The 24,174-nt window shown below is 36.3% G+C and overlaps 2 protein-coding genes across 2 annotated transcripts; both read right to left on the bottom strand.

Annotated features, from left to right (window-relative positions):
* Positions 1–1,598: 1,598 nt before the first annotated feature.
* On the bottom strand, positions 1,599–4,598 carry LOC141838311 (isoamylase 2, chloroplastic). Its single transcript, XM_074725752.1, has one exon. It carries the CDS (start codon positions 4,443–4,445, stop codon positions 1,878–1,880), a length of 2,568 nt encoding a protein of 855 aa, XP_074581853.1. The 5' UTR covers positions 4,446–4,598; the 3' UTR covers positions 1,599–1,877.
* Positions 4,599–5,829: 1,231 nt separating this feature from the next.
* LOC141838309 (protein HUA2-LIKE 3-like) lies at positions 5,830–23,037 on the bottom strand. The gene is made up of 12 exons (XM_074725751.1): positions 22,653–23,037; positions 22,255–22,331; positions 15,850–17,886; positions 9,948–10,401; positions 8,648–8,756; positions 8,443–8,555; positions 8,180–8,361; positions 7,389–7,851; positions 6,857–7,310; positions 6,586–6,753; positions 6,431–6,471; positions 5,830–6,334 (listed from the first exon to the last, which is right to left on the bottom strand). The coding sequence occupies exons 1-11, from the start codon at positions 22,779–22,781 to the stop codon at positions 6,446–6,448; spliced, it is 4,212 nt and encodes a 1,403-aa protein (XP_074581852.1). The 5' UTR covers positions 22,782–23,037; the 3' UTR covers positions 5,830–6,334; positions 6,431–6,445.
* Positions 23,038–24,174: the final 1,137 nt, after the last annotated feature.

Consider the following 24,174-nt stretch of genomic DNA (forward strand, 5'->3'; position numbering starts at 1 on the left):
AAATAATAGAAAAGTTTTTATATTTATATTTATATTTTCAATATTTGTGAATATTAATAATCACAGCTTGCCTTTGTTATTAAGATTGATATTAAATTATTTTACAAATGTTTACAGAGAGAAACATGAAGTGATTGACATGACCAATGCATCAACCTATTCAATTACGGCACTTTATTGAACCGTGTAAAAGTTTTGATATTATGTATTCAATGTTTATGATATATAAATTAAGTATCATATTCATTAAAGAATAATGATAGATAACATGAAAATTGTAACATGAATATACCATGACACACTCAATGTATACTCAATGTATGGATATGAATTTTACTATATGTCAATGGGACCCATGTGTCATGTTACATTAATGCTACAATTTTTTATGCTATCTATCATTACTTTTCTTTAAATATCTTTTGTTTTCGTTATAGGTCAGTTTTCTCTAGAGAATTGGTGTAAATCAAAATTAATATATTCTTGGATCTTAATCTACGTATTCAAAAATTTATTATTTTCAATTTACACTCAAATTCAGATAAGCATAGAGATATTAAGAAGATTTTTCAAAATATATTAATTTTAATTTAAAATGATTTAAAATTCTCTAAATCTATCCATCAATTTCCAATCAAACTGATTAATGAATCTACACTATTTAAAAATTTAATATTTTTAAAAAAAATAATTTTAAGAGCTCATTAGTAATATTGATTAATGAATATTTTTATCAAGTCTTTATAAATTTAAAATTTTATAATTCATAATTTAATTATCGAATTCAAATTCAAAGATATAAATACATAACGAGAATATGGTAAGTGATGTGGGTGTTACGAAAGTTGAATACGTGATTTAAATAATACCCAAAATTTACTTACACGGAAATACCAATTTAATTAAGCGATAAAGTCTCATTATCGTGAACTTATTTATTCAAATATAAAAAATCTAAAAAAAAAGAAGTTAATTGATAGGATCAGCCAAGTCTAATAAATTTATGTGAGCCAAGTTTAAAATAAACAAAATTGTTGAAATAATTATTAAATTTAGCTTAATTTTCTTCTAAAATTTGAGCTTAATTTATTTATATGCTATTGAGCTTTTAAACCTAACTTATTTAATAATATATATTTTTTATATTTTTAAATTTATTTAATTGATTAGTGAGCTTTATATATAGAAATTTATTTGTCCATCTTCACGAATAATTAACAAATATATATATATATATATATATTCAATTATTCAATTTTATTCATCAAAATTAATAAGTTGTTTAATGTTATTCATTTAATTGGTCTTATTCTACTTAACGAAGATAAATAAATTCATCATCAACTAAATAATTTAGCCATTAATAGACACCAACATAAGTCATAAACACATCAATCTGATACATTATTATCAATACTTAAAACTTCAACCTTCCTAATTCAAAATCACCAATTACTCAGAACTAATTTAGATGAAATCTTACAAAGATCAAATTGATAGAATTTAATCTTCAAACTGAAATTAAAGAGGAACCATTGTAACCTCACCAGAATAAGTAGGCAAACAATTTTCCTCCGTTACACTTCTATACAAAGAACATGGAGTTAAGTATTACTCTTAGTAACTCTCTTAACATGATGAAACAAGAACACAAGATTGCATGATTAGCAGATCTCTGATGACAAGAATTAATCTGATTAACAGATAGCAATGACTTTTGTACATATTCAATGCTTATTAGCAAGAAAGCTCAATTTATTGGCAGCAAGAGATAGTAAACATAGACAAAGTTTCTTCAATCTAATGAACTGATATACTTTTGTTTTGAACCCAAAAAAAGAAAACGGATATGTACTATTGTTTCTTTAGTCATTCCCTCACTTGGGAGTACTTATTTCAGCTTCAAATAAGGCACAGCTATGAGGATTCAGTTCATAAGATGATGATCCTTGGTACTCGTGTACGTTTGTATCAGAACTACTTGAAAAGAATCCAGGAAATTCAAGGGAAGTATCAACAAGACGAAGCCAAACACTTCCATCCAACTGCTCTGGTAAAACAATAGTCTCTGGTTGATCACTGGCATTAAAACATATAAACAAATCGCCAATGCTCGAATTTGAGTTATCAGATTTCAGTTCTGATTTTAAGATCACGGCCAAGAAATTGGACATCGAGTCATGCCATTGTGGTTGAGATTGATTGCTTCCATACCAAACAATCTTTTCCGCTTGCAGAAAGTGTTTTCCCTGGAAAATATCCTTGCGCCGCACTCTAAGTGAGCTTAGGAATGCAATGAACTGTCTTATTTGTCTACTAAAGCCTGTTCCTTCACGAGTCCAATCTATCGGCTTCCTGTCCTTGTACAACGGTGAACCTCCGGTAGAGTAACCAAATTCATCCCCCATATTTAGCACTGGAACACCAAGTGAAACAAACAGGACGAACAAGAAATTCCTTGTTTGTTTAAGGCGTGTTTCAAGCACAGCACTTGTATTTGTAGGACCTTCAGCACCACAATTCCAGCTTAGTTCTGAAGCAAGATTAGCACCGCTGAAGCTGACCAAATCGACAAGAGGAAGCCCAAAGTTCTTTGTCACAAAATTGAAAGAAAAAGCTGGGCCTCTGGAAGAAAATAAATCATCACTACCACAAAGTCTAGAAGCAAAATCACCTAAGTGATCATTACCTCTCAAGAAGTTCCTCACATCATTGCAAAATCTCATATTCATCTCTGCCCAACGATTCCAGTGAGGAACTTGGAATTCCTTGTATGACATCTTAAGAGGAGACCAGCAATCAGCAATAATCTTTGTCTTTGACAGCACAGGATCAAATGCTATAGCTTCCATCAAAAGTGGCCGCGATAAGTGATTCCCATGTTCTCCTCGAGACATTAAAGAAGAATTAAGGAAGCAAAAGCCATCTATATGGAACTCAATCACCCAATACCGGAGGCTGTCAATAATCAGTTCTTGGACGAAGGAATTATTGCATTTCAGTATAGTATTAGTTTCTGATCCATGCTTCCCCTCATCAACATTGTAACACAAAGAGCTATCAATGCCGCAGAGTGATACTACTTGACAGCCCTCCCCAGTATGAGTATAAACAACCTCCATCAGGACCTCTATACCTTCAGCATGCAGTGCCTTGATCATCTCCTTCATAGAATTGGAGGACGAAGCTGCACTTCGCTCTTCACCGTACTGATGTGCCACCGAGAAGAAATGATATGGAAAGTAACATCCTTTCTCAACATTAAATGGAAATATTGGCTCAAGCAGGATTGAATTGACACCAAGCTCTTTAAAATGTTGTACCTTCTTGCTCACACCAACAAAAGTGCCAGCAAGATCTCCTGATAGCCCATTAGACTTACCCTTGGTAAATTGCTCCACATTTAATCTGTAGACCACCAGTTCCTCCATTGACAAAAATGGATGGGAATCACCATCCCAATTGAACAAGGTTTCCTTCTCCAGTGAACCGAGAAGCAAAGGTTCACCTTGCCGAGGAAGAAGATTTCGAACTATTTTAGCATATGGATCTAACAGCGCGCGATGTGCATGAAACGCATCTCCTCTTTCTGCTGATTCCTTGCAGTAATAACCGTAGCTGGCATAGCCCTCAATGCTCTCCACAGCGATATGCCAAACATTGCCTGTGCGATTGACGTAAGGGTCCAATTCAATCTCTAGTGATGGAACCTCGGCTTTCTCATCATAGAGACATAGTATAACCTTCTCAGAAGTCCTCGAAACCAAAGAGAAATTGACCATTCCATGATCAGAAAAGGATACGCCCAAGGGAGCAGGATACCCTCGTCCAAAGCCCACAGGCACGCGAAAGTTCGTCTTTCTATGAGTTCTAATCTCCACATCGCCAGAAGATAAATGCAGCAAAAATGACAGATAAAAGGGAGCTTTTGCGAAAGCAAACTCCAAATCCAATGCGTACCTCCCAAAAGAAATCCGAGCAAAGGGAACGCCAATCAAACTCGTCTCACTTTTGCCATCTTCAACAAGTGACCGCGAGGAACTAGGCCTGGCTACTTGATAAATCAAGACTAGGTCATCATCCGAGCTGGAGAAAACCTCAATATGCGCCGCAAAGCTCACGCCTTCAGCTCCCACCACCACCACCTTCACAAGGTCTCCTCTTTCCGACCTGAAGGAGTAGGATAACTCCCTCGTCGTCATTTCTTGAGCTAAGTCGCTTATCATCGCCATGATCCGCTGTTGGCGGAGAGAGATCAAGGGGGCTGCGCAAGATACTGATGTAGGGGATGTAGGCGAACCGAAAACTGCCGCTCTGGGGCAAAGATTCTCTTTATAGCTGCATCTTCCGTGGGGCATCGAATTTGGACGGCGCCGTCCAACGAATCCAGCAAATGGAACGCCGCCAGCCTGCGCCGCTGCGGTTGGCAACCAAATGCTCGCCATAGGAAGACTATGGGGATTTGGGAGTAAACAAGGACAGAGATGGATGGAGAGAGTATAGGAGGAGCGAGAAGGGAAAGAAACAATAGAGACGAGAGGAAAAGGGATTACGCGAGGGAGGAAGCGGTGGAGAAGGAGGACGAGGACAACGCCGAGCGAGTGCGTTCTTGTTATTCTATTTTTTTTCTTTTGTCTTCTAAATAAAAGTATATGATCTTTGCTATCTTTGCTATATCACCTACAAATAGTAAAAGACGCCTTTGCCCCGGGTTAAATAGACGGCGAGAATTCAATGAGATCGATTACCTTTAATTAATCAATTAATCTGATCTCAAAAATTAAAAAATAAATAAAAAGACACTAGGGAGAGGTTATCGAGCGACATCTGTCGGGTTAGGAATTTTATTTTTTTTTAAAAGATTATTATTTCAAAATTTCGATTCCAATTCTCATGTGATATTTTTAAATGGAAGAAATTTTATTTCCAATGGATTGTTCCCTCATAATTGCATCCTCACTCTTACATAACATTCTACCATCCGAATTTATTAGGATCCAATCCCATGAAAATTTCTTATTGACTATCGAAATAAATCAAAAAATATAGATAAATCCTAACAACAATTCAACATAATAAAATTTTCAAACTCACTAGATACCTTACCTTAGATATGATTTAAACTCTTGTTATTTAAAAAATTTATATCTTTTATCATCACACCATAGCCCCAAGAGTGAAACACCTTTTTCTATAAAAAGATGAAATCCACCATTCCAACGACCTCACACAGTCAGTCTCACAACCATCTATAAGGAGATAAATAAAAAAAATTATAATTAACCACGATGAAAAAGGACATTACCTCAACTGTGAAAAAGTAAATTGAGAAGTTGCAATTGACCACGACAGAGAAAAATATTATATCGACTTCGTTGAAATTTGAACCCTTATCTACTTTTGCAACTCTACTCTATTATAATCAACTCAACTATGTCTCGGAAGCAATAATAAAACACCCTTACACTTTGATGATGATAAAATTAAGATCCCTTTGATTTTTTTCCCCCACACAGAATGAGTTTAGATGAAAGGTTCCAAAGACCTAGTTGTTAAAAGCTTTGAAAATTGTATGATGCTCGATGAAAGCCCCACAATAGAACCAAATAATATACGGCACTATCACTTCCAAATCTCTAAGGCTCCAGCACTGCACCACAATCCACACAGTGGCTTGCTTTCATCTTTAACGGATGTAGTTAAGCAGTAAGAATCATTGTAAAGGATTGTATATATCAGTTGGCAGCTTGAACATGTAGTAAATCAATTAATAAGCACATAATATTTTGAAAGAAAAAAAATACATATACAAGTAAACACATTGCAGGCTTGGTATTTAAGGCGGACTAAATGAATCTCATCCCTGGCACATAAATCCTAAGGTTACAAGTTACACAGCATGCTTCATGAGCACTCTTAGACTGCATGCATGTATAAGCAAAACATAACACCATTAGCTTGATCAAATCTGCATTACTTTAGCTTTCCAATTTGGGAGCTCTTCCAGTTTGGAAATGGAATTGAAAACAACAAAAAATGGGGAAAAGAATTTTTTTGAAAAAAAAATGATCAGGCAAAGACTGAAATACCATGATCCTACTCATAGGAATATATAAGACTAATCCAACTAAATCTACAAATAACTAGATTGGTAAGCGCCTACACAGTCCTTCCACCTCTGCATTTGAAGAATATTTGCTGATACAACTATTTACAATGAGGCCAACCACTTTGCTCATCTTCAAAACAGAAAACGCCCTTTACAGAATCACCAGTCAGCTGAAGATTGAGTACTTCTAAGAAAGTATCTACGTGATTGGTCCTCATAAACAGCCTAGATATATGTAATTCAATCAGAAGGGCACGACATTAGATTTCCATAAACAATAACTCAACATGTGCAGCTCATAATGTCAGTGATAAAACATACCACTTTAAAGAAAAATCATCTTGGTCTCCAATAGCCACACCCTGCCAACCAGAAGGGTTAACTTTACAACATGAGAAATTTGTGGAATCCAAGTAACAACAAAATAAATAAATTAACACGTGATCAAGAAGGTATTCTTGAAGCACAAATACCACCTTCCATTCTTGGAGCTGGAACCTCTGGCAATCTTGAAGTTGGTGCAGCGAAATTTGACATTGGCGGATGTGACCAACCACTACATGCAATTGGAGGAGGTTCTGGTGGATGGCCATAATGGGGCAGAGAAGCAGATGGTGTTTCAATATTGCCATAGACGGATGAACCTTTAAAAGGGGAGGAAGATAGAACAAAAAATCAGGTATACAACATAAAATTTTCTTCAGAAAAAATACAATGATACTCAAAAACCACAGATGAGCACAGTACCAGGCTGAGTAGCTGGAGAAAAATTGCTTCTTGCTACTATCTCATGTTGAAACTGCCTACCTGTAACTTGATCAGAATGGAAATTCCCGCGATGGATATTATCCTGTATATACTGATATCTCTCAGGGAGAGGATAATTACCACACGTTTGTGGTCTTTGCTGAGGTTCAGCTTGAACATAAGAAAAGTGATTTGAAACTGTCGGCGGAGGCGGCTGCACGTGGTAAACTGTATCTGTCAAAGTAGTACTAACTGAAACTGAGGGCTGCAAACTATTCTGAGAATGTACAAATGGATGGCTAGTAGTTCCATGAGAAGCAGATATAGTTGGCGGAGGTATCTGACCAGGAGCACTACCATAATTGGGATAATATGATGCAGGCTTGGGCATCAAACTATCTTGTTGATTCGCAGGCTGTTGGGTAAAAAGGTGAGGCTGTTGGCTTTGCATGTTCTGTGTGAATAAAGTAATGATTCATAAATAATACGGACCAGGAATATTAGTTTAGAAATTTGTTTGACTGATACTCACAAGGGCATTTCTAGTAGAATGTAAATCTGCAGCATCACTAAGGCTCTGACAACTTAAATGCCACTGTGCAGCAAGACCATGTCCATTCGAACAAGAAGAAACTGGAGGAGGAGATGATGGCAGCGGGGGTGGAGATGGTGGTTTTGCATCTGGAAGTGGAGGAGCAAAGGGCAACGGATATTGATGATTAACTTGATGTTGAGAATTAACATCAGCAGCACTTGCAACAGGACATGTTGAGTTTATGCTATCTTCACAGGGAGGAGATACATCCTCCATCTCAAGTTCAACATCGACATCTTCCAACACATGTCGATTCTTCTCAGAGGAAGTATGTGCCTTTTGATCAATTGGAGCAGATCCTTCAGGTGTGACAGCCTCAAAGCTTTTTTCATCAGAAGTATTTCCATCATCTTCAAACACATTAGCTCGCAGCAGGCAAGGAAGTTGGAAATTTGTGTTGCTGATGTTAAGAAAACAATGAAAATAAACAGATTAATTAGGTCAAGGGAATTATAAACTTAAGAAAATTAATAAATGAATAATACAGAAGTTCTTTAACAGTTAAATAAGCAAGTATAAGGAACCTAATCATCCTACATATAATAATCCTTGAATTACACTAAAACTTTCTGGGCCAATCAAGAGAAGATGAAGTCATATCAACCAACTAATATATATACACACACACACATCAAACGTATTCTCCCATTTTAGATCCTTATACTAACTTTTGCATGCATCATCATAAATGATTAATTTATGTAAAGCAATCATAAGAGGAATTGCACCTTCCATACTCATCAACAAGCATTCCCTCCATATCCCTGACAGGATCATTAATAGCCCTCTCTGTTTTAAATGGGCGTCGAGAAGAACCAAATGGAAATTCGTTTGCAGAATTAAGTTCTCGCATGTGATAACGAACCACTGATTCTGGCAAGGTTTTTCTTTCAAACCATAATCTCAAAACCTAGTGCAACAAATGACGGTCGTTAGGATTAGCATACACAGTTAACAAAAAATCATGAAAGAAATTTCCTGATGCCCTTGCCTTAAGGCATTGCCTACGATTCTCTGATGCAGCATTTCCACGAGGGGCAGCAAAGGACAAAAGGCGTGGAAGCACTGATTGGACAAGAGAAGGGTAAACATCGCTAGCTCCACCTAGAAATTTAAAGAGAAAGCACTACAAATTAACTATCACTACAACATCAATGCCGATAAAGAAATAAAAGTGGACGGTCTCAGCAAAATACCTTTCTGAATGTGAGAACATTGAGTAATTGAATCCACAAGGAAGAAAAGGTCTACCCTTTTGTGCAAGCTTTGTTCTCTTTCCAGATACTGGAGTACTAGTTCAATTACCTAGTAAGATTATTAACATGCACATGAGATAACCATTTTGATGCAAAGTAAGATGACAATTTTGATGCAAAGTAAGATGACAAGAAAATATGACCATAACAACCCAAGAGAAGACCTACATTTATCCAAATAACTTTAAAAATCATGAACATGATGGCAACATTGTGAAGCCAAAAAGCTTCAGTATCAGATTGACAACCAAATAATTGTTGGTGCTTTATTTGTCAAACCATCTTTCATATAAATGAGTATAAAACAACATGCACAATCTAATATAGACATCAATAAATCACTTGATAATTCTCTCCAGATGGAACTTAATTTGGTAACCCATGCATACAAGTATCTAGGGAGAGGGACAAGAAATATCACATCAACAATTCATGATTGTAAGTAAGCAATAACTAACTTTTTCCTTCATGTATCTTTGGAAACCTTGAAACAAACTTTCAGACACAAATAGTGTAGGTGAGATTCTAAGAATTATTTAGCTAACAATGAGACATGAAAGCCAAGTTACTATCATACAATAGATTCTGTTTCCTACAACTTGAGGACAATAAACATTTCTACTGCAATCTAAGAAGGCAACTTTAGAACTTTGTTTGGACCCACTTAGAGATGACAGACATTCCAAAAGCGGCACATCCTACTCGAGAAAAAGCAAAATGAATCGTGGACAAGTTGATACGAGTTTGTTCCTTAATTTTAAAAAAAAATGAAGTCCATCTATTTCTAGCTTGCCGCCTATTAACATCAAGAGTATATTTCTCAAGTGTTGGACAATAAATTCTTTGACCATTTAGTCACTCAATGTAATTTATCTGTTCACAGCAACCATCCAGCATGCCTCCACAAAATTTTGACACTAATGGCTTTAGGCAAGAAAACAATTTTTCCACAAAATCTTAAGCATCATAATTTGCAATAAAAAACTCTTGCATGTGGATAATAAATGCTGTGACACAAAATGTTGCAAGTGCCAATACGTTGACACAAAAGTTAAAATCAGAACAGCACAGAAAAACAATCATGTGTTAGAATCGAATAAGAACAATAGCTGTAAAAAAAGAACAAATTCATACATAAAAAAAATAAAACAGTATGCAAATTAAAATATTTGAAAGCAAGCCAAGTGGAAAAAAAATCATCAAATTGTAACTAAAGTAAGAAAAAGAAAATGCTCCAAACCTCTCTAGCCATTCCATATTTGGCACAATCAATTGCAAGACGCGTTGCTCTGCCTATACTCTCTTTTGTTCTTGATAGGGTGCACAACAAAGCTTCAAAAGTTTTCCTTGCTACGCTTGCTTCTGGACGGGCAGATTTGTTTGTGCCTTTCAGTCGAATACTAACATGAGGATCTCTGCCGTCATTCTGGAGAACATGAATCCCATCATCAACAGTCAATTTATGGTCGACCAAACCATTACAATGTATACCGTGCCCAGGAGAATCTTGTTTGTGGACTAGGGATGGGCTTACTACTGTATCTGGAATGAGTTTACTGTCTACATAGTTATGAGTAAATGAAGTGCAGCGAGACAAAGTTTGTTTGAACTGAGCTGCAGCAATCAATTCTTTCATGGGTGTCAAATCTGGAGAACTGCATCTACCATTTGAAGTTTCTTTTGAAGAACAATGCCTAAATGCAAAAGAAGCAAATAGATCTAACAATTAAACCATTAAATGTTAAATTACTAGTATATACCAAAGCAAACTGGATTGGTTATCATAGTAGCAGCACATTAAATAGATGATAAAAAATGCTGGTGGAAAGGTTTATCAAGTATCAACAACCACAAGCTACTATTACATCAGAACTTGATCATTAAAAGGATCGATATAAATTCCTACCAGAGACTTTTAAATATCTTGGACCTTTTATATTGATGAAGATGGAATAAAGGACAAGTATTGTAACAGAGAGTAGCTTCTGGAGCAGTGTGATATTAGAGCAATACTCATTGAGTTTTGGCGCCCTTAAATCACATGTAAAAGTTAATGTAAATAAGAATAGTAACATCGATCAATGAAGTTAATGGGAAAAAAACAAAAATACTAATATTCAAGGTAAAGGGATGCATCTCAGTTATAGGATAAAATGATAGAAACATAAATTAAGATTAAGCAAGCATGGGCATGTTGAAAGGTGATCAATTAATCAAATAAGAAGACATATTGGATCAATTAAAATTAAGTGACGAGGTATGAGGCCGTAGAATATTTTAGTTGATATATTAATTGTGATTTAAGGTATCTAGACATCACAAGTCATACAAACTTACTCAGAGTTAAATGGAGGGATAAGGATCAATGTAGCATACCCCAAATAGTTGGGGCCTACATAGGTGATGATCTTGATGGTATTGCCCACAAACATTTCTCAACCAAGACCTAAAGTAAAAATGAAAAGAAACAAAGAGCGACCATTCCTTTGTTATGCCGTCCTTGACTGATAATTCATGCCTAGATATCTCAAGCTAATTCTAACAAGTGTTTATGGTAATTGGTTGAGTTTGTTTTACTAATAACAAGCTGGAGTAAGGGATGAACTATGATATTTATTAGGTAACATGCCAGAACATATAGCTATAAATTCAACACAGTGATGGAAACTTTCCAGCTTCCTCTTTGTTTTCTTGTATTACTCTTGAGCTTACAATAAACAATTGCTACATGATAAATAGAGATAAATAATCAAAAAAAGTTCCTTGGTATTTTAACTTCTCAAGGCATGCAACACTTTTAGATTCACCTCAATTTGATTGGATCAGTCATGTATCAAACTAAACCCAAGAATAAACATGTTTCATCTAAGTACTACCAGCCATGATTTAAAATCTTGATCCGTAGAATTTTGGTTTATGACTGGAACAATACAGCTTTGGTACTGTATTGTGTTGTGCCAATATGATTTCTGCACTTTTTAAATATAAAATATATTAATTAAAAATATAAATTTTAACCTAAATATTAAATAAATAATAAAATAATTTTTTTAAAAATACGAGACCGTGACCATATGAAAAATAAATATATATTTTTGAAATCAAAACAAATAGTATATAAATATATTAAATTAATGGGATAGTTTTATTAGGTTTGATTAAGTCTATTTAGATTATCTCTATTTATAGAGAGGAGTTGATTGAAAGTATTAACCTGTTTAATTTTTCTGCTGCCTTGCACCCATGTGACGTCCTGCGTGCCCACCGCCACCCTGCGGCCAACGATGCCTAGCGGTGGGCGACATGACAAATTTCACTCATTTTGTCTAGCACGGTACAAAATTTTAAACAAAGCTACTAGCATTTGAGTAATTATTTAGTACCATATCCAGTCATTTAAATAATCAACTACCAAACAAATATATTACAGAAAATGCAGTCATTCTTGTATAAGGCACGGGAAAGAAAGATATTGCCTATCCAAATCATCCATTTATAAAAAAAATTATTTCTTATGGAACATTCTTTTAGATGTTCATTGAAACACATATTAACAAAGTTTGATTGAAAATGAGCAAATTTAGAAAACCAAATCTAACAATAACTAGAGTTGTTCTTGGATTCACACAGTTAAATTGAGGTTCACAAAGTTGAGTTGGGTATTATCTCAAACATCTGGTACCAGAAAGATATAACAATCAAGCTTTAAGAAACTTAGTTAGACTAGGTAAATATAATACTAAGTAACTTATGTCTATTCTTCCTGACACTACTCACTCAAGCTATAGTATAGATACATATCATTCTCAGCTTGTTAGATAGAAATATAAATGGATATCTAGAAGAGATTTAATAAAACTATCAACAATATATTCTTTATAATCTGTATATGGCATGCTGATCTTCCTGAACACGACAGACATCATGAACGAAGCGGCAATCAACCTCAATATGTTTATTATGTTCAATTGCTTGCAATATAAATAGCCATAACAATCTATATCAGTTAATAGCATTGTTAAAACCATGATCATAAAAAAGGACTTGATCTACATTCTCACAAGTTGTGGATGTCATTTCTCTACACTTAGCTTCAGCACTAGTGTGCTACAACAAGCTGTTTCTTGCTTTCCTATGCTATCAAGTTACCTCCGACTACACAGGGAATCATAAAGTAGCCTAAAGTGCTGCATATTACTTTTATTTCAACATAACTACCAAACTAAAATACTGCACTATGTGGGATAAAGACTGGATGATCAGTTTTACTACATGTATAGCCAACCTGAGCAATTTGAGAGAACTTTTCAAACCACATTTGATTGTTGGAGACCACAAATTGTGTTTTCTATCATAAATATTTTAATTTCCTGCTGAGCAATATAAACTAGAAGTTGCTCCATATAAACTTATATAGAAAGGTCGTTGTGCAAAACTGCATTTTTGACCTTTGGCCTACTATTTGGCAACACGGAGGAATATCATAAAGTAATCCACACCAACGGCCTTTGTGTATCCTTTGGCGACAAATCTTGCTTTACAATGATCAATTTGCCATTAGATAAAAATTTAACGGTGAATCAACAAGATACACATTGTAGACCAACAGAACAAGAAACGAGTTCACATGTTCCTTGTGATAAAATCGCAAACATCTCCTCATCCATCGTCTGCTTCTAATGGGGATCTAAGAGCTCATAGTGTAACCTAAAAATCTTTGTAGATAAGAACATAGCAAGGCTAAACTTAATTTTTTCCAAAGAAACAAAATTAGCAATAGAACAGTGGAAATACCTTTGTCATTTTTAGGGCAATAGGTACGACAATGTCTGATGGAAGGAAGTCGATGTCAAAGGATCTAGAGGCAAAGTTGATGGAAGGATATGAATCTGATGAAAATTTCTTTGACACAACTATAATGGAGTAGTAGATGTTTCTAGGAGATGTGAATGCAGTTGACGGTGGACGTGATATGGTTTTGAAAGACAACGAAGGAAAATCCCATAATATATTAGCCTAAAAAATATGACATAGAAAAGACATAAGAATGATAAGGCAATGGATCATAACACCTGTAGCCCATTTTTCTAAGTGCAAGAGTATCCAAAAAAGTTGTGAACAACTCTAGGATCAAGCTTGTTGTATCAAGGTATAAACATAACATAAACAACTGAAAACTCTCAAAGGTGAAGAAAAGACAATTCCTTCAACCAAAAACTCTAAGAGAAATCTAGACCTTGCAGAATACATTTTGCCTGTGAGAGTACAACTATAAAAGTCCATCTCTTATTGAGAGAGAGAGAGAGAGAGAACATCATTAACGAAACTATTGTTAGATCAATATTGTTGAGAAACCATGTAGAGAACCCAAAGGAGAAAAGAGAATTATTCAGTTTAGCGTCAATGGTTGATGAGGGTACCATGATGGGCAAGACGCCAACAATAGAGAATAAGTTTTTTAAGTTTTAGATGAACATAACAGCGGACAAGTTAGGGTTGAGTTTTTTATTTAAGAGAAGAAAGAGACAAAAGAGGGAAAAGGACTTGAAGTCAATGGGATTGCGAAAAGCAAACCAAGGAAAGCATGGTCGCAAACAAAGGAGAGGAGGGGTGGCAGGGTGGTTGACTGGTTATGAGCACGTAGGGGTGAGAGAGAGAAAGGGGTGTGTTGCATGAGAAGTGAAGTAGGGGCGTTTTTTATCTCACAAGCAACAATCAGGGGTTTACAAAGGAGGTTGAGTACAACCTTAGGAGGCGGTGTCAAGACACTGATGGCTTGTGAAAACTAGGTTGTGAGTGGATTTTCATTGGTGTTAGGTCAGTTGTAATTGGGGGACGATGCACAGATGGGGGGATACTCTATCAAAAGAAGCTGAAATATGAAAGGAAGAGTTTCCTACATGTATTTGATCTTCTACTTTCTGCCAGGAGATAGTACATCAAGAGAAGTTGAAGTATGAAAGAAAGAGTTTGCTACACATGTTTGGATTTCTACTTTCTGCCGCAGATTGCAGGGGTGAAGCTAGCATTGTGTTGGGAAGGAATGTCAATGAGAGGGGAGATTCTTCTCTCCATGTTGGGAGTGGGAACAACAGATGGGGTTTGGTCATGCATAGGATTTGGTCAAGCATGGGTCATGCTTTGAAATCTTGTACCATGTCGGGTGATACCATTGAAACATACCATTCCAAATAAATTATCAAAACTCGATACTACTCAAGCAATGTCTCCTTCCACTGCTTCCTCTCCTTCCTCTTTCAATATCCAATTGGCTACTAACATTATGCCTTGGAACGTTACCACAATAAGGACACATTATCATTCCAGTCAAAGGCCGAATATTCAGCACAGCTAGACATTTTGAACCTTGGCATGGGCAAATCGCGAGAATCATAGAGGGAAAGGCAGCAACAGAGAAAGATGAGAAACTAGAACGAGGAGACTAGGAGTTTCTTTAATAAACAAATAAAAATGAAAAGGCAATATCAACAAAAAGCTCTTGTTTCCTTGGTAATAATCTAAGAGGCAGCTGGTAGGGAAGGAAATGGCATAAAATGGAATGGATGGGATAAGCTTAGATACAAAGAAGTTAGTATTTTATTTGGTAAACTTTGGAATATGAATTTACAAACTCCACCATATCTAAGTAAATTTAGAACTAAGCGATTTATGCCTATTCCTATTTTTTGGTTAGACTTTTGCCTATTCTTTGCAGCATAAATGTAATTCCATATTAGAGCATTCAACTTGTAATATCTTTTTCATCAAAACTTGAGTTACAGTTTAAAATTCATATGAATGTTTCCTTCAAAAATGAATTTGGAGAAGGTTGAAACTAGCAAATTTAATTAAAATTTTAGTTAAACAAATACCCAACGGGAAAGTGGACAAACAAGGATAAAGAGCATATACAACTAAATTTTAAAGATAAAATTTCTATCTTATTCTATATTCATAATTTACTTCTGATAGCTAAAATGCAGTTTTAAAGGGTAGCAATATTTGTCTTAAATCATTCATCATAAGAATAAATTATATTAAGAAAAATGAGTAACTAACTGATAACAACTAGAGTTTTTTAGAAACAAGCAGCAGAAGAACACAACTGTTAGTTGGCAGTTAAATCCAATGCTAAAGCTTACATGTTACCAGTTTGACAGTCTTCATCAGACTGAAAACTAGAAGCCCTTGTTGCCACAGAAGCACTGCTTGTCATTGAGACAATGTCTGTAGCCGATACAATTGAAACAGCTTCATCATGACGAAAAGGATGAAGACCTTCTTGGGCAGTCGAAAGAGAACCATTCTTGTGCATATTGAAGTCAGAAGTGTCATCCCTGTTAACCTCATTCATCAGCACACTCCCTCTTCCTTCCTTGTTTCCCATTATGTCTTTATTTGAATTGTCTACATGCAAGCATACCTTATCAGACATATCTTTAGTGGAAGAAACTCTAACTTCGTCTTCTATAAATTTCAGAGAATAAGCCTGTGGACTTTTCTTTTCAGTAGTAACAACTGTGGATTTGGACATGGTACCATTGCATTTATCAAGGTCCCCCACAATTTCAGTGCAGTCAGTGTGTGGGTTGCTGACAATTTCAGGGCAAATCTCACAAGACTCTACTTTGGAAGCTAATGGAGATTTGATTATATTCTGCAATGGCAAAGTTGATTGATTAGTTGCATGTACATGACAATCAGAAGCATGTGTACTCTGCAATCTCTCAGGGATCGCAATCTTTGCATCAGAAGAAAAATTAAAGGCCTTTGTTGCCTTTGTCTCACAAACATCCAGAGATGCAGTAGATTTCGTGGCCTTTGAAGATTCAGGAAAATCATTCTTTGATTGAGCAGCATTAGCAGACATAGCTTCTAGGGCACGATGTAGGCGTTTTGATGGAGGCAAAGCTGCTTCAACATCCAGAGAAGAAACATTCAAATGATACTTGGCCTTCCAGAAAATAAGGTTTGTTCTTGTAGGAGAGTCATTATTTATTGATGAGGTATTTAACTCTTCCTTGGCAAATGTCCCATTAAGATCATCATCATTTCCTGAACTAGATGGCATATCACGTCCCTCAAATTTATTCACCTTTGACGTGTGCAAATTCTCATCATTACCAACAAGCTCACCATGTTGTCTCCCAACCTCTAGTGGCTTGCCCATTCTAACCCTTGCTCTTTTCACCAAAGGAAGGTACTCATCTCCATCTCCAGTGCCAATTATTTCTTTCATTTCATCAAACAAATTTGGTGGACTACTACTAAGGACAACTGGTAAATCCTTTTTTTTAGTTTCTGAATTTTCTGTAGCCTTTTCTCGATCAGTTTTCCTTTTCTTAATGACTGGAGATTTCAAGCAAATTTTGTCATTTTTATTTGACCTTTCTTTATTATCCAAGTATTGGCCTGTAGAAGCATCAAGATGACAACCAGAGTCTACAATGCCTTGAGTGAACTTGTTGGACTCATGTTTTAATGCCACATCAGAACCAACTTCCTCGCTGCAACCATTTGAACTAGCAGAGTGTGACAGGCCATGTTTGTTATTGTTTTCTGGATTATCATTTTGGCTAGTGTCAGGAACAAAAGTACCAGATAGATCAGAATCAGACACTGAAGAGGACTCGAGAGCTTTTGAAGAATCAGCAAGTAAAGAACTCCTTGACCTCTTAAGTGTTGGTACAGTTTTTGGCAAGAGTGAACTTTTATGAGAAGAATCCTTCAATCTTTTCTTCCTCGAAGAAGTAGTGACTAACGGGTCTTGTCTAATTTGATCGAGGATGGACAACTTTTGAATTTGCACATTCTGTGAATCATCGGCAGTTGAGTTTGCAGAAATTTCTTCAAAGTTGATCCTATTAGTGTTTTCTATTAAGTTACACGCAGCTTCTAGCTTACAGTTGGAAGCTATATGTGAGCGAAACTCCAAACTGTCATTAAAATTAGAAGAATTGCTTGTGGTTCTTACACAGTTTATATCTTCAGCACATGGCTCATCTTCATCATCTTCTGAAATAGATTGATCTGCATTCTGCTTCTTCGAAGTTTCATAAACATCAATTATCTCATCAAGTGCTCGCCCAAAATCAGCCCCTTTACCTTGACGCTTAAGCAAAAGAGTTTTCTTTTTCTCTTCAGTGAAAGCTTCAACGTCGGTGCAATTGCAAAAGGCACTAGACAGTCAATTTTCACATCAGAAAGACCACAAAAAGTTAAAAAAAAAAGAACGTATGGGAAATTAAATCCATTAATAGGATGTAACAGATTAGTATCACACAGCTAAAAGTAACTGAGTTCTTAAAGCATCATAAATATTTAATCATAAACATCATAGGGAAGTAAATAAACCACAAATAACAAGTCATAATATGATCAAAATTTAGAAAACTTCAAGTCTATTTACAGAAAACAAAACACATGAAACAGATTCTATAAGTTATGTTAAAATCAAAATAGAAATATCCTGTAGTAGGTAAAAATATTAGGATATGGGTTATGCAAGCCATTAAAGTACAAACTTGGCTTTTGAGATAGTAGACTAGATGTGTGATAACCATGGTTTGAAATCGCATACTGTGCCACTCAATTTTCACATCAGAAAGACCACATAAAGTAAAAAATAAGAACATATGGCAAATTAAATCTATTAATAGGATGTAACAGACTAGTATCACACGGCTAAAAGTAACTGAGTTCTTAAAGCATCATAAATATTTAATCATGAACATCATAGGGAAGTAAATAAACCACAAATAACAAGTCATAGTATGATCAAAATTTAGAAAACTTCGCGTCTACTTACAGAAAACAAAACACAATGAACAGGTTATATAAGTTACGTTAAAATCAAGATAGAAATATCCTGTAATAGGTAAAATAATTAGGATATGGGTTATACAAGCCATGAAAGTACAAACTTGGGTTTTTGAGATAGTATATTAGATGTGTGATAACCATGGTTTAGATTCTCATACTGTGTCAGGCGAAACGGTCGAAACATATCGTTCCGATAAATCACTTAAACTCGATACTACTCAACACTAAAGTTCAAAATCTCAAAGTCGTTCCGTAGTTTCAGTCCTTGCTTGAAAAGATACTTGTTATGGGTATTATGATCTAGCCCGTAAAGATCGTGTTATCGGTATTATGATCTAGCCCGTAAAGACCATTCTCAGATCGGGACACATCAAACTTGTCCAAACACGTGGCACAGGCAGAGGGAGACCCGGTTGTTGCGGTTGACTTGACCGGTTGACTAGACTTAATCGGACATGGTCGACTCATTCATAATCCCTACTCGACCACTCGAACCCTGATCTATCTGATTTGTCGGTTACAATCCAATCCCCTGATCCATCTTATTCGACGGTCACCATCAAATCCAATATATCACATCACTGCCGCCAAGCAGTTATGAGACATGACAGTATAATGACACGTAGCTACGATGGTGAGGGACGGCAGGATATTCTTCATACCCTAAAAAGAGATCTCAGATAATATTCTCACAGACAAAATCTACTCCTCTGACAAAATCTATTGCGCACAGATATTTTCCTTAATTAACGATAAGACAAGCAGGTATAATTCTCTCCCCTCTCCGTCTATATAACTCCCCTGATATTATATACATAGGTACGCAGTACCAAAAACATTTACTTCTTCCTGCACCTTGAGTTTTCTTCTTCCTCCTCTCGTCACTGACTTGAGCGTCGGAGTGGTCAAGCCAAGGACACCCCTGACCTTCCTTCTCACAGTGTTGATTTTTGCAGATCTTGGAGTTCACCATCTTCTTCCTCCTCACGACGTCCATCGTGGTGCTATGTGGCGGGTGACGCGTCCACCAAGCGATCTCAACAGGAACAATATTGTTCCAGTATCGTGCCGCGACACTCCAATGCATGGTGCTAGTGGCAAATTTGAGGTTGAAAGAGGAAGGATATAAAGTAAAAGGAGACATTATGTGTGCTGAGTGGTATCGAGTTATAAAAATTTACCGAAAGGATATGTTTCAACCATTTCGCCCCCATATGGTACAAGATTTAAAATCATGCTAGGCACAAATAATGTCTTCTTCCTACGCTTCATATCCTTTCTTCTTCAACTCCAATCCATTACTGATACCATGCATTGAAACATCAACACGATACTGAAACAGTATCGTTCTTCAACACTACTCGAAATTTTAAACCTTATCTATCACATAGAATAGAAGAAAAAAATTATAAAGGTCATTATTGAGGTGTAGTGAAGCTTATAAATTAAAATGGAAGGTAATGAATACACCTATGACTCAAATTGAATTATAACATATGACTTTAAATAAAGACATGTTGTGGTGCCTCAAAACTAAATATATATTCTGTCTTAATTTTTAATTAGATAGTTGATTGACTTTGGAGTTATTGGCAAGAGGGCTTTTAACAATTAAGAGGTCATACATTCATATTCTGCCAATGACTTTTGATTAATATTCCAACTAAGGTTAGACAATCACTGAAGGAATTTCCAACTAAGAAAGTGGGATATCTTTGAAAGTTTATAAAAATTGGGGTCTTACTTGGGACTCTTTGATAAAGTGAGGTGGGATTTAATGAGACATTTACAATGATTAGAGGGTGATTGTGACTTTATCTTTTTCTCAACAAGGGTGAATATCAATTTGAGAATAGAAGAGGAAGATGGGTTGAAATATGCTAGAGAAGACCAACAATGAAAGAATACAAGGAGAGCCCGCAATAGCTGATTAAAGGGAAATAGGAGAAGGTAACAACAAATGCGATGGCGACACAAGGACTATAACAGATGAAGCAAAAACAAATAATGCAGTAAGACAGTGATGGAGACAAGTGACAGTTCCCTCTAAAAGTCTATAAACGTAGAAATAAAAATTTCAAAGCCAATTCTTAATTTGACATATGTTGAAAAATGATGAGCCTATTTGGGAAATGATGTAAAATCCAAGAGTTCAAACATTTGAAAGTCAAAGTTTGAGCAATCAAAAAGAAGTTATATAGTCCAACAATTCAGCAATTCCAATCTTTGACAGTCAAAAGAGTCTTTAATTACGAGTCCGTTGTGTTTTTTAGTTAAAGAATCCAATATGCATATTTGTTGTACTGCTAAAATAGGAAATAGAAAGTGAGTTTCTAAAAAAAATTCAGATTATGATGCAATATAGATACATTGTGATGCCTAGGATACCTTAAGTGTGATGCCTAAGTTTCTACAATCTTTCTACACTTTTTTACCACCAAGTTTCATACTCCGCATTGCATTACAAAGTGTAAAGAGACCCACAGAGGTCATCTCGAACAACAAAAAAATAACAACAGAGACAACTGTTGGAGAACATAAAAGGATTGGCTTGTCAAGTATGTCAAGTGTCAACTGAGATGGTCCTGTTGATGGCCAACTGATGTTGCTCTCTGGTAAAGATGATAGCTGGACCAATTGGCATGCTCTCATTTTGTCATTAGTCATTGATAATAGGAATTTATGAAAAGGTGATGACTGCAATCAAAAAAGGCATAGCCGGGAGTAGTAGTAAACTATGCAAGGGGTTGCGATTGAGTTGAAGGGGAAACCCACAATAATGTACCATGCCAAGAATATTGGAAGGATGGGTGGTGGTCAACAGGTGCAATCAGAAAGAGATAATGAGGTGGTTGGTATTCTGCAAAAGATATTGCCCTTCGATGAAGGAGCACAATGATGATTGCAACAAGTCAATAATGTGATTGACAATAAGAGATCAAAAATCATAAGAGGGAGGGAAAATAGATAGATGGCCATGACATCACTTGATCTAAGAGGAGAAGATATGACAGGGAGTATAATTAATATACTAGAAAAATGATTAATATCGCATGCTTCTACTAGAGAAGTGAACAAATCGGAAAAGTATTTTTAGCTTCACAATTGCAATCATTTCTGGCTATAACAACATCAAATAGCACAAGGAAAAACTAAGGGACTCACCAAAAGAGAAAAATAAAAATAGAAGATTCATTCTTGGCATAGTTTATACCTTAAGGCTCTTAGCATTTGGACTTTATTAAGAATATCACTGCCTTATTAGTAACTACACCAAGGTATATAGAATTTTTAGCTTTTTGTAGATTGTTGGTGTCTAATACCCACTAAGTTATCAAGGAATTGTGTCAAAATAGCCTCCCATTTCAAATCCAAGCATTCAACAATCAAATATCTTTATTCAAGAATAATTAAGCTTCCTTCGAAATAGCTTCCCACCTCTGAACCAGTATTGTAACAACCTCAGTGTCTTTCTATCATCCAGGTTTTGAAATAGGACCACAATTATTTATACAAGGAAAACACTAATTCTTTGGGCTAAATTGGAAACGTTCTATGGTGTTGCATTTCTTCCAATACAGGCCTCCAAAAATGGAGGTTACTGGTGGAAAGAGGCAAGAATGCACGAAGGAAATAAGATATTATAAAGTATAACCAGAACAACGTTACAAACATTAGTATTTATCATTCCATGTACCCCTAAATTCCAGTGATCGAGTACTCACACTTGTTTGGTTCCATAGAAGTAAACGAACAGCTTTTTACTCACAGCGGAGAAGCCCCAGCTCCCTGGTTCGCTAATCTGTCAAGCACCAAGAGAGTCCATTAGCAAGTATATCAAAGTCCACCCGTCCAAAAATTTCAGGGTCGAAACCCTTATTTTAAAAAAAAGAATAAAAAATCCAGTTCCCCTCTTGTATACACAATCTATTACTGAAAACAAGTATTTTTCAACTAGATCCCCAATTGAAAAGAAAACATAGCCTCAAATTATGGTCTTTGTTCGCTCCGTTTGCTCTCTTCAAGAAGGGTAAGTGAAAACACTTGACTTCTAATACTAATATTGGAGTAATTTGAGAAACGCAACTGAAAAGAACGATGGAAGGGGGGAAAAAAGAAGTACCACAGCGGGCCATGCCGGGAATCCCCTCATCTTGGCAAGAACGAGATCGCCAACCTTCCATTGACGCTGGGCGGCGGCGGCGGCCGCCGCCGCTGCCCTTCCAGATCCTTTTTTCCTGCTAGAGCCCATCGCGAGGAAGAGCTTCGCAGTACCCTAGAGCGCCTAGGGTTGCTAGGGTAACTGCTTCCGGGATCTGGAGGAGGGATGCCGAGGGAGCGGTTCCCCCCTCCTCTCTTGTCGGCTTTTCAAGAACGAAAAGGCAGGTCTGGCGGCGGCGACCGAGGGATGCACAGGCATCGAATCGGCGGCTTGCGAGGGAAGGGAGGAGAGAGGAGGAGGAGGCGGAGGCGGCGGCGGCGGATTTGTGGGAGAAGGGGCGACGAAAAGGCAACCGAACCGGGCGCTTGTTCTAATTATGTTTGTGTGGGTGGGAGGGGAGAGGCGAGGCGGAAGCGAAGCGGCGAGGAGATCTTTTTTTCTTGCCTTTTTGGTGGGTCTGAATCTGAATGTGGGGGTGCGATTTAGTTTCCTATTTCGCTGCCTCTCTCTGTGTCTCTGACTCGCTCGAGTTGGCCATGTATATGCGCGACAACGCATACGGCGAACCCTACGCTCGCAGTCACACACTCTTTGTTGTTTCCAGCTAAGGACTACTACTGAAGAATTTATTAACACGCGGTGCACGAAATAAAATGCAGTAAGAAGCAAAATTTAAAATATATATATATATATATTTAAAAAATTAATGCATCTCCTATTTTTAAAAAATTGTAAAAAGCGATTACATAATTTCGAAAATAATTTTGTTGCGGTTGCAGCCAAAACGTTCTGTAGTACAAGGAAGAGGTAAAAGGAAGAGGATAAGTTCTATTTTTTTTTGTTTGCACTAATAATAATTGATTCGGTAGGATTATTTATTAATTATGTAGATATTAGATAAAAGGAATACGAGGAAAATAAGATAAATATAAGTATCAGTTAATTATTTGAAGATTATTTTATGAATTTGAATAAACTCTCAACATCCTATTTCGGTGCTTCCTAAAGCATATGTCGATTTCCTACTTCAGTCTCAATATGCTTCTTAAAGCATGTGTTGACCTTCTACTCCGATCTCGGTATGCTTCTTAAAACATGTACTGAGCTCCTATTCCGGTCTCGGTAAGTTTCCTAAAGTATGTGTCGATCTCCTATTTCAGTCTCGACATGCCTCCTATATCACATGCCCGACCTCATGACTCGGTCCTGATACGCATCGTATGCCGACCTCATAACTCAGTCTCAACACGCTTCTTGAATCACATGTCTATCTCATGGCTCGATCTTGGCATGCTTCCTACACCCGAAGTCAACCTTCGTCACGTGATACTTATCTAGATATATGACCATTTCATCTAAACCGAAAAACATAGAGTCAATTCTCCCAAAGAAGTAGAAACGTCTTCTCATATGGACGGAGTCTTTCTAAAGGAACAAGTATGTCAGAATATTTTTCAAAACGATTATTAATATCTCAGAGATC

The sequence above is a fragment of the Curcuma longa genome, chromosome 11 (assembly GCF_044706935.1).
Source record: "Curcuma longa cultivar G26 ecotype Majalengka, Jawa Barat chromosome 11, ITB_CL_G26_1.1, whole genome shotgun sequence".
Classification (NCBI taxonomy): Eukaryota; Viridiplantae; Streptophyta; class Magnoliopsida; order Zingiberales; family Zingiberaceae; genus Curcuma; species Curcuma longa.

Coding starts and splice junctions, on each gene's coding strand:
- LOC141838311 (XM_074725752.1), bottom strand. CDS start 4,445: ATGGCGAGCATTTGGTTGCCAACCGCAGCGGCGCAGGCTGGCGGCGTT.
- LOC141838309 (XM_074725751.1), bottom strand. CDS start 22,781: ATGGGCTCTAGCAGGAAAAAAGGATCTGGAAGGGCAGCGGCGGCGGCC. Junction 22,332..22,652: donor TCCCGGCATGGCCCGCTGTG/GTACTTCTTTTT, acceptor GGTGCTTGACAG/ATTAGCGAACCAGGGAGCTG. Junction 6,472..6,585: donor TCCAGCTCCAAGAATGGAAG/GTGGTATTTGTG, acceptor TCTGGTTGGCAG/GGTGTGGCTATTGGAGACCA.